This window comes from Drosophila teissieri, chromosome 3R (assembly GCF_016746235.2).
Source record: "Drosophila teissieri strain GT53w chromosome 3R, Prin_Dtei_1.1, whole genome shotgun sequence".
Lineage (NCBI taxonomy): Eukaryota > Metazoa > Arthropoda > Insecta > Diptera > Drosophilidae > Drosophila > Drosophila teissieri.
In genome coordinates this window covers 7,903,051-7,914,247 of record NC_053032.1, presented here as the reverse complement: position 1 = coordinate 7,914,247, position 11,197 = coordinate 7,903,051, and the positions used below count along the sequence as shown (strand labels likewise).

General features: G+C 41.7%; 1 protein-coding gene and 1 long non-coding RNA gene across 4 annotated transcripts; one reads left to right on the top strand and one right to left on the bottom strand.

Annotated features, from left to right (window-relative positions):
• The first annotated feature begins 2,409 nt into the window (after positions 1–2,409).
• LOC122621659 (muscle-specific homeobox protein tinman) lies at positions 2,410–5,012 on the top strand. The gene is made up of 3 exons (XM_043799599.1): positions 2,410–2,594; positions 3,531–4,153; positions 4,549–5,012. The coding sequence occupies exons 1-3, from the start codon at positions 2,410–2,412 to the stop codon at positions 5,010–5,012; spliced, it is 1,272 nt and encodes a 423-aa protein (XP_043655534.1).
• A 3,070-nt stretch (positions 5,013–8,082) lies between these two features.
• LOC122621336 lies at positions 8,083–10,375 on the bottom strand. Of its 3 annotated transcripts, none has more exons than XR_006326208.1 (5): positions 10,282–10,316; positions 9,964–10,218; positions 9,793–9,885; positions 9,424–9,738; positions 8,083–8,771 (listed from the first exon to the last, which is right to left on the bottom strand). It is a non-coding gene; the product is annotated as an uncharacterized LOC122621336 (long non-coding RNA). The 3 variants fall into 3 exon arrangements; XR_006326207.1 differs by having other exon boundaries at positions 8,086–8,771; positions 9,964–10,226; positions 10,282–10,375; XR_006326209.1 differs by lacking the exon at positions 9,793–9,885 and having other exon boundaries at positions 9,964–10,226; positions 10,282–10,375.
• Positions 10,376–11,197: the final 822 nt, after the last annotated feature.

Genomic DNA, 11,197 nt, shown 5'->3' with positions numbered 1-11,197 from the left:
TAGTATGTTGATCTAAATTTTAGATAGTGTAATTAGTTAAATGTTTGAATTCATTTAATCGAAACGGTACGACTATATCATCTGCCATTGGAATAACCTGAAAATTTTGATACAATTTAAACCAACCGACTTTATCATGTAGCAGTCGAGAAACTCTTCGAAAATATCACTTTTGTTGAAATATATAATTATTCTTAGGGTATATAAGCCTGAGCTTCTAACTCGACTAGCTTAGTCGACGTTGTGTTGACAAACATGAATAAAAGAGAAGCAAATTACGAACCAAATTAAGTAAAGAAAGAGATGAAAATTTTTGAAATTTATATCTTTTTAACAACAATATGCTTAGGTCTCGAACTTGTTATTGCCTAATGACTTTGAAACTTTACATTTTACGGATTTTTATATAAAAATTTAGGAAATTAATCGGTTATACAGTTTTTGATGTAAATAGAAATCGTAAGGACTCTTTTTGACAAATCAACCAGGATTTAGTATTTTTTTGGTATAATGTTTTTATCTCGGTAAAGCAGTAGAACTAACGTTTCTTATATCGAACTGTTTAAAAAACTACTCAACAATACTAAAATTGGGACACACGGACTAAAAGTCAATAGATAAACAGAAACACGTTAAGGTTTTTAAATTCTTCTATTTTTTTAACAGAGCGATAGATTTATCACAAATTGAGGATTCGCTTGATGCAACTTCTTTAATTATTATCAACTCAATTTTTGTTACTATTTTATGGAATACTTTTAATATGTATTATAATAATATAGTAATACATTTATGTTCCTGATACAAATTTAGATTGGTCCAACGGACTTTTACAGCAGATTTTAATTTTTTCCTGTACACAGTTCACACACTCTTATGGTGCCCTTAGTCACTACGTGGACTTTCGTTCACACGTCCGGCACAGCATTAATATTTTTCCCGTAGAATGCGACTTAATATTATTCCAAGTCGAAAAACCGCCGTTTTAAGACGCATTATTAAAAGAAGTTCTTCAATATAACATCCAATTATATAATGCTAAAAATTGAGATATACAAAACCTATAAAATTGAAAAAAGTCAGTTAAAATCATAACAAGTTTTAGCATGAAGTTAAACTAACCATAAAAAGCGAGATTTTATTATAATACTGCTCTATTTTAGCTCTTTTTTGCTGGACGGACTGCTATAGTACATTTATCCATGCTGATCATTCTTATTATATCATAACAGTTTCAAGTAAAATTACAAAAATGTATGAGGGCGTAACATTAAATGCAAACATATTCCCCACGATTATCTTATTTGTTAGCTTAGTACACTCTTAAAATCAAGTGTGCGAAAATCTACACTTGAGCGCCACTTGACAACCGCTCTATACACAAAACGCGCGGACAAACGTAAATACATGGGGACTATAAAACTTAAGGACTTTGCGATAATAAATACTGATACTTAAGCTCAAGTAGCGAAACCAAATCTGCATAAAGTGGCTGCGAACAAACAACCAATAAGAACGGGGATCAGGCAGCGCAGTTGTAGGAGTAGGATGTTGAATCTGATAGTCAGGTACAATGTGTTCGATTGTGCAAAGATACTTTCATACTTGCATATGAGCAGACAAGCATACAAGCAAACATGTTCGGATTGAGTGATGAGCAGAGTTCAAGATATAGTCTGGATAGCATAAATATACGCCTCTAAAATCCATTTGGTTATTGAATATTGAATGAACGAATGGATTTAATTGTTTTGTTTTAATTTTCCCATACATATTTTATAGGTGTATCGTTGTGCCTAGGCGTTGATATAACTGGACACCCGATATCCAGGACATCCCACACGCAGGAATCTGTTATTTTCGAGCGATATATTATTTATAGTGAATAAATTCAGGGGGATAGCACAATCATACTCGTAAACAACCGAAGAGCGAGATGCCGCATTCCGATGCTGTGCTGTGATTGGCTCCATGGCGGCCATTTTGCTCGGGTGCGCACTGTGCACACACTGACACGCACACATAAACACATCGGTATGAGGCGGTCTGGGGTGAAAGTAGTACGCGTTCAGTACCAAAGTCGAGCTGACAAATTGCAGACACGGTCGAGTGCGCATCGGAACGGCGCTTTACGGCTCACGCGTTACGGTTTACGGTTTACGGAATTGCGGACTTGCGGACTGGCGGACTAGCGGATTACAGGGTTGCGACTCACTTACAGTTGCGCTAACGGTTGCGTGGGGTGTGCGCCCGATATTCCGATTACCCGACTACCCGACTACCCGACTAGCTGACTAGCGAAATACCCATTCAAGTGTCGCAAGTTCAAGTGCGAATTGGCCAAAGCAAATTGTTGAATTTGTATAAACCGAAGTGCTTCTCAAGTGGCCAAGTGATCGCATTGCGAGGATGTTGCAGCACCACCAGCAGCAGGCTCAATCGGGTGGCTATTACGATCACTACAATCAGTCGCCCAGTCCGGGCAGCCTGACAAACGCGGATGCCCTGAATACCACTCCGTTTTCGGTCAAGGATATCCTGAACATGGTCAATCAAACGGAGGCCTACGAAGGCTCCTACGGACATCTCGATGGGTAAGGCTGAAAGTTTAGAATCAATTATTCATAAAGGGCCAACAACAATTAAAAGCCTATAGACCAGAACACTACGAGGCAGAGTAATGCAGTCCCAAAGACTAAGCTTTATATGTTACCAATCAGCTCAGTTCTACTGAGCAGAATCGTACCAGTGTACCCAAACAAAACAATTTTATACAGGGGTACACTCGTATATTGAAAATACGATTTCCTAAAATCAGTTTTTATAGTTAATTGTGCAGTTCTGATAGTCTTTTACCCCTGACCAACTGTTAGTTAATCCATTTTTTACATATCAACTGGTATGTATGGCTATTTCCACCACTTGTACCTGTCAGTGACTTCTTCTCGAAGACAGCGCCCCTGCCCTTCCCAATCGCCTTTATTTATTTTTTTTTAATAGGGCTCCATAGGAAAATTAATTTCTACCAATTTTCCAAAGAAAGATAATATTTTGATAACCTTCCGCCGAGACGCAGCAGAAGAAATCCTATGAAAACACATAGAAAGCATGAATTGCAAATAGGATCTGGGACCGCTGAGCGTCGAGCTCGAGGTTCGAGGCTTTGACAAATCATCGTTGTTTGTTCAAGAGGCCGAAGACAAAGACTGGGAGACACAGTGTTAACAATAAGAACAACAAGGTCCGAGGCAGGCAGTCGGGAGTCAGGACGATCGCTGTTTCGCTCGATCCCTTCTGGGCTGGTCAACATGTGTGATTCGCATGTGTGGACCGCCGCGCAGGGGCGTCCTTAATTGCCTGATGAGCCATGAAATGATGTCACCATGGATCCTGTCGCGCCAGCAGGAAGTGGGCAAAAGTCCTCAGCCCGGGGAGCCGCTGTGTCCGGCGAGATGCAACATATGGCGGCCATATATGTGTGCTGCCCCGTTTCTAACCTTGCGCTTTTCCATTTTCCTGCTTTCCCGCAGCGCGGCGACTGCCTCGGCGCTCTTCGGCGCCGGTGAGTACCAGTATCCCCACCAGTACCTCAACCACCAACAGCATCAGCAATCCGAGCTGCCGATCCCGCAGCAGCAACTGCATCACCAGCACTTGGACGATGGCACCACCACGTCGTCGTCCCTATCGCCGCTCTTGCCACCCCCGCCGCACCAGCTGTACGGCGGATATCAGGACTACGGAATGCCCGCCCACATGTTCCAGCACCATCACGGACATCCCCACCAGAGCTTCCAGCACTCGGCCTCGGCCTACAACATGTCCGCCTCGCAGTTCTACGCCGGAGCCTCGGCCTCGGCCTCGGCCACGGCCTACCAGACTCCCGCCTCCTACAACTACAACTACGCCGGATCCGGAGACGTGTACGGCGGAGCCACGCCCTCGGCGGTGGGCATCAAGAGCGAGTACATACCCACGCCCTACGTGACGCCCTCGCCCACCCTGGACCTCAACAGCTCCGCCGAGGTGGACAGCCTGCAAGCTCCGACGCAGAAGCTGTGCGGCAATCCCCTGACGCAGCGGCTCATGGAGACCGCTAGCAACTCGTCCTCCCTGAGGAGCATCTACAGTGCAGATGAAGGCGGCAAAAAGAGTGAGTATCTGCAGCGCACAATTACTCAAAGGAGAGAGGTGTTAACAACTAGGGAGATTTGGGGAATAGAAGGGAAGAAGCTGTGGGTTTATAAAATATGTTTGTTGCACACCGCTTTCAAACATAATAGTCTTTTAAAGTTGATGGTAATTAAAAAATTACGAAAAAGTTAAAGCCAACCCATACATACAGCGAATGTTAGCATGCCCAAAAATAGTTCCATTTCGAAAAGAAAATCGTCAATTAAATAGAAAAGTTTCAAAATGTAGCATTACAATGTTATGAGATTGAACACATTTATAACATTTTATTATAAAGCCTTATATGCCAATGGATCGTAAAGTAAACGCATACTATCCTAACACACTATATATTCGACATTTCTTATCTTCCAGAGGATAACAGCCAGGTGACCTCCTCACGTTCCGAGCTGCGAAAAAACAGCATCAGTGGGAACAGCAACCCGGGGAGCAGCAGTGGTTCCTCGAAGCCAAGGATGAAGCGGAAGCCTCGGGTGCTTTTCTCCCAGGCACAGGTACTGGAGCTGGAATGTCGCTTTCGGCTGAAAAAGTATCTGACGGGTGCGGAGCGCGAGATAATCGCCCAAAAGCTCAACCTGTCGGCCACCCAGGTGAAGATTTGGTTCCAGAATCGCCGCTACAAATCGAAGCGTGGCGACATCGACTGCGAGGGCATCGCCAAGCACCTGAAGCTGAAGTCCGAGCCACTCCACTCGCCCACATCTCTGCCCCCGCCGATCCCAACGATTCCCAACCACGTGATGTGGCCCCCAACCATGCAGCAATCCCAGCAGCAGCAGCAGCATCATGCACAGCAGCAGCAGATCCAGCACATGTAGTGGGCACCTCGCAGGACGATGGATTCGAGTCTCTAATTTATTGCAGTTTCAAGCAGAATACAAGATGTAGTGTAAGGAAAACGCCTCATAGCTCTAGTACTTTGTTTTATGTATATATTGGACAATAAATAAAGCTTAAGACCAACATTTCAGACAGTATATTCCATTCTTAAGGATTTATGCATGCAGTATTTCACATGGGGGTGACTTTCAGATTTGATTTGTAAGCTCACAATAAAATGTCACGATAAGGAGATGGTTAACATTTCTCTGATCAAAAAGTAAGGTTACATTAAATTCAATTGATTCTTGGACGTAGAAACAATATAAAGGTAATGTTTCATTCTTTAAACTGGTGGGCATGTATTTCGACTTTTCATCAGGGAATACATTAAAGGAATTTATTACATATTGAACGATTTTCGGTTGGTATCCTTTTGTATTTTGCAACTCAGCACATTACAACTGATTTTACTGGAAGATCAATCAGAATTTCAGCTTGGCTGTCATATAAACTTGCACCACGGAATCCCATGACTCCTTGTTCTGCCACACTCGTATTTATATCTTCATGAACAGCTTTCGATCGGCCACCGATCCATTAGGCACCGCATCTGCGTATAATTGCCGCCGATCGCCGCATAAATCAATTTTATCGGAGCGGGCGATCAGTTTTATGAAAAACGAATTCGAAGGCGAATGAAAACACCACAATTTCCGCTTTAGTGGAAATGGAAATGTTTTCCCTTTTCTGCTTTTCGCAGGGATTCCTGGGGAGGGGGAAAGGGGAAGTGCGTTGGCGGCAGACATTACAAAGGTTGCATTTATGAAACGTTTAAGTGGCAGCAATGCAACTGTAAAATGTTTTCCTGCCTCCCCAGATACAGATACCCTCCTTCAGATACGAGAAGCAGGGCATTTTATGACAGCCATCGGGGCAAAGGCTAATATTTCATTGGGGGCTGAGTCTGGTGGTGGATCACTGGTGTCGGTGGTGTCGGTGGTGTTGTGGCAGTGGCATATCAATTACTCCACAAACAATGCCGGGGTCATCGGGTGAACGGGGGGTTGCGGCCACAGACCAACAAGTGCAGCTGATCACACTTTCGTTTTGAGTTTCCTCATTTCTGACAGCCGGAGCTTCTGGGGTTAGCCGTCGGCTGAATACTCCGATTTTTTGCCTTTGGCTAAGTGTCAGTCACGGGGATCACGGATTAGCTCAACTGCACTCAATGAATATATCCTCCAAACTATAACGATACTGATCATCTGGAGTAAAGCTGGGATTAAAGTTTTAGTTTGCAAACTTGTTTTAACATCTGAAAAACATTTGCACGCACTGAAAATAAAGGCTTCCTTTAATTTTAGTTCTCTTAACTGAGAAATTTCACTGAAAATTCACGAGAAACCATAAAAATGGTTAATATAAATGCAAAATGTCGAAGAAGGCGTTTTCCACCCTGTTTAGCTATATGTATTCCAGATCAATATGACTTGCGTAGTCGAACTGGCTTTCTTCCGTTTGTCTGTCCGTATGAATATCTCAATGATTAGAGGGTATGGGACAGCCAAGGAACTCGACTATAGCGTTACTCCTGGTTTTTAATAAATTGAGACAGAAAACAAGCACTAACAATATGTAAACATACCTTGAAGAATATAAGCAATTAATGTGGATTAAAAATTTTATTAATTGGATCGAAAAGCCGTGTTCTATAGAGAATTCTTTTCTATATATGTATTATTCGTAAGGAAATTACATTGGCTTGCGATACTCGTTCTCCTGAAGGTCGTTATTTCTCTCAACTCCCAGCGTCCCAAGGAGGAGTCCGTGGAGTTGCCAACAAAACGCCCTCGCAGGCGGAGGATAATGCATGTCAAGTGGCACTAAACACGACCTAATGGACCACACTGACCAGCCACGCCCCGTCGCGAAGGCGGAATATGAATATGCGATCCATACCCATAAACAATTACGGTCTCGTCTTTCAATGTCGGCGGCAATGTTGCGGCGACGTGCGCCCCTCCGTCGAGGATCTGGGTCCCCGGTCTGGAGTCTAGACCGGCGCAACTCTCAAGTGGAGAATTTGTCATTCCCATATATCACACGAAGGATCGGGGAGTTGGCGATAAGCCAGGATAGAGTTCGCTCTGAAGCGCCGTTTAATTCATGTTCCGTCAGGGGATCAAAGGTTCAAGCGCCGCTGTCGCAGCTGCACCCCTACCCCCCATATCCCCCTCTGCCCCTCTCCCCCTCACCCCGTCTCACCCTGCAGCACAGCCCCGCCCCATTGCGTACTTCCCCTTTCTCCCGATTGCTTTCACTGCTCTCGTTTGCATTTCCTCAATGTCAGGCCGCCAAAGCAGGCGTAAGGTAAGCAAATTAAGATTTATTAACAACAATAAATAAACAGTATGAAAACGCAACAATAGCAGCAGCTCCATCGGTGGCTTTGGGCCCAAAACAGTTTCCCATTTCCCGCAGTCTTTGAATAATGCCGCCAGATCAATTGCGTAACTTTATCCCGAGCTGATACTAAATATTTATGCAAGTTGTTAGTTACGGAAGTTGTGAGTATAAGACGCTAGTCGCTTTCCTTCACGTTTCTTACTTATATTGAATATATAATTCTATGATGCAGTGTCAATTTCCAAATATATTAATCCATTAAAATTTAAAAGAAAAAATGTAATTAGATTTTATCAAGGGAATCTATTAAAAAACATAAACATGCTTATGCTCAAAAACAGGACGATACATTTTTATTCCATGTCTTCTTTGTTTATTCCTATTGCAGCCATGTGATACCTTAGTCCGTGTCGACTTATATACTACCTGCAATAGAAATAAGACTTTTGGGAAATATTATGAAGATAGCTTTAGAACTGCGAGACTAGTTTGCGTGGACTATTTCGCCTCGGCTGTTGGTGCTGATCATGGATTTACATACATTGTACTCTTTACTGCATTGCAGGCTTCTGACTGAAATCAATATGCCATATGCAAGGGTACATATAAAATGAATAATATAATAGTTTGTCGGAAATATGAAAACAACTCACCTTAAGGTTTATTCGGATTGCTTTTAATGGCCTCGCAAATGCATTGCACAGTAGTAAAATTTGGCCCTGATTGTACCTTTAGCACACATTGTTTTGTAAATCAAATCGTTAGTTCCACCTTATTGTCTCGATTTCAGAGGTATCTTGTAGTCGACTCTTCACGTTCTTTGCCTTTTTACTCAGCCTTTTCGCCTTTCACTCTTGCTGTCACTGCCACAGATCCAGATCCATGCTGTCAAGTGGATGGCGGAGTGACTGCGGCACAGTTCCTCCATAAAAGCCTTTGACATTTTATCGGAAAATCCATTGAGGCGCTGTGTACATTTTTATTTGATGTGCGCTTAAAATTGCGATCTCGTTTTTCATTTGCCCCGCCAACGCGCCCAATTTCTGGGTGTCTCTGTTTTATATCCATCGGTTCATGGCTTTGTGTGGTTTCAAGTGGGAAATTGTGACAATTATATTCAAATTAATTGAGTAATTGCATTCGGAATCCGAGCGGCGGCAGTTTGGAGCGTTTGATTTATGGCGTGTGGAAACTGGCACTCAAAAAATAAATCCAAATAAGCCAATAATCCAATGGCGTTGATGTCGCATTCAATTCGCTCCGCTGAAAGACGCCCGTTGGCGACGAAATTCAAGGGTCTTCCGCCGGTAATTCAGCTTCCTAATCTACTTTCGATTCCTGTAAACAATCTAAGATATTCCTCTGTTTAGACTCCTAATACCTTATCAATACCGAATTTAGAAATTCGGCCAAGAAAAATAAGTCAGAACAACGTACCATAAAAGCAAGGCTACAAGCAAGGTACCTGGGTGACTTCTAAAATAGTTTTTAAAGTTTTTCCTATTGAGGCCAAGCTTAAACTGCCAAAAATGTAACATCCCGCAGACTTTTATTTGTGGGGATTTTTGAACCTAAAGTGTACATCAACAAGCCAAGGACTTTGACTCAACTCAAGGCGAACATCGAACGTGAAATAGCGGCGATACCTAAAGCTACGCTCGAGAAAGTGATGAAAAAGGCCGAAAAAAGAGCAAATTTCGTCATCAGGGAAAAAGGCGAGCACTTGAGCCAAATAATATTTTAAATGTTAATAATATTAGTCTCCTTGAATTAAAATAAATGCCTGTGCATAAAAATAACAAATTGTCTTTTCCTTAACAATTTTATTTACGAATCACACGGGTCACATGTAGATGGCCCACCCTGTACATATGTGTATACATTTTGTACACTTTATAGTCCAGGACCTTCAATTTAACAAATCGAAGAGTTTATTACACGTTAAAGAGCTTTGTAATTATTTTTCTCAAGGGGTAAATTGTATTTTTCATGCATACTTACAACTTCCCAACATCTATCAGGTTTTACAGAAAAAAATAAGGTGTCTCGTATGTCCTTCAACTCCTGGATAGACCGGTAGGAGAGGTCCCTAAACAGCATGGCCTGCTCGCTAAAGACTTGCTATTGGCTTTCGCATCTGAGTGAGTTGGACCTGATTGAAGCAACTTCTTAGTTGTAGCTGGAGGTTTCTCCAGCGCTCTCCTGCTTGCCTGCGTGCCTGTAAAAGACCTACACCTTCTCCACGTACTCTCTGGCCTGGTCGAAATCGAGGTCGTTGGTTCCCGTGTAATCTAAAACGAATTGTTTTTGCGATATCTAAAAAAAAAACGGTCAATTGTAGAACAGGGGGAGTAGTTTATATGGACATACATATGTCCTTTCCTAGCCGTAAAGGCTAGGAACAGCGTCACACTGTTGGCAAAGAAAACGCAACCATTGTTCGATTTTACGTGGATTAAAATGCTGCATAAATATATATGTACATATCGATAAATACGGCGCTATAATGCTCTTTACATACAATTATTATAATATTCTTACCTTTGGGATATCTCACTTTTTATGGTGTTTTACACTGTTCTCAGACGGCGGCTCCAAATCGGACCGTCGTACCCTCTAGTCGGAGTCCTTACGTCACAAAGGTGTCGGTGTCCGGTGGCGGTGGTGGTGGTGGTGTGGTAAATCCGGAGATAGTCAGTCACCGCTGGCAGCGGGGCATAGAAGGATATTCGAAGTCCGTTGTCCCCATCATGATCTGGATCTGTGGTCCAAAGTGCGGTGCTCACGTGGCCACTTCTTGAGTCCTAGGTCGGAGTCGGTGTTTTGGAACTTTCTGATCAAGTGATTCGACGAACTCACCGGACTGGCTTACGTCCGCTCATTGGCCTGAAAAACTCGAAACTTTACTGAATTTGAAACAACAAACACTTGACAGCTGAATGGAAGGGTAGGACGATAAGGGTATAATGGACATCCCCGACATTTTATTTGAATTATATTATATATTATTATTTAATATATTTTATACCCATTGCTCATATGAACGTCGAGATCTCAGAAACTAGAAAATCTTGAAAATTGAGATAAAGCATGCAGATTCCAGAGACATAGACGCCCACAAACCGTCGAAAACTCACACGCCCACGTTTTTGAACCATTTTAAAATTTCTGTTTCCTTTAATTCTTGTTTTCCCCATTTTTATCTATATGACACAAAAATTAGAATATTATTCGTTCGCACTTCCAATAGCTGTGTAACGGGTATCGGATTGTTGGGAAACTCGACTATAGCATTCTCTCTTGTTTTAATTTTATAACTATGTATTTTTGGTAAAAATCCTATCGAAAAATAACTAACACTATCATAAAGTATTCAATGAAAACAGTATAACATTTGTCATAATTTTTGGCAAGTTATAATATAATTATAGAACAATTTTTATCCCATGTCCACCAAAGCTTAACTGGGTTCGCTTCGCATTTCGAATCACGAATAATTCGGGAAAGTCAAAGCCAATCTTGTTGTTTTAAATAATCACAGATCTGGTACATATGTATATACAAATGTAGGTATATTTGTACATTTATTGTTATTTTTATTGATTTCATCATTTTAATTTTTTGTTAATATTAAATTATGTTACGTTATTAGTCCTTAGACGTACATAAATAATTAATTACAAGGTAGCTCAGTGTGTAATAAAGTCATTTTAATATTTTCTATATTTATAAATTTTTTTTTTTTTTAATTTTTTACATTACTATTAAATTGTGT

Coding starts and splice junctions, on each gene's coding strand:
- LOC122621659 (XM_043799599.1), top strand. CDS start 2,410: ATGTTGCAGCACCACCAGCAGCAGGCTCAATCGGGTGGCTATTACGAT. Junction 2,595..3,530: donor TCCTACGGACATCTCGATGG/GTAAGGCTGAAA, acceptor GCTTTCCCGCAG/CGCGGCGACTGCCTCGGCGC. Junction 4,154..4,548: donor AGATGAAGGCGGCAAAAAGA/GTGAGTATCTGC, acceptor CTTATCTTCCAG/AGGATAACAGCCAGGTGACC.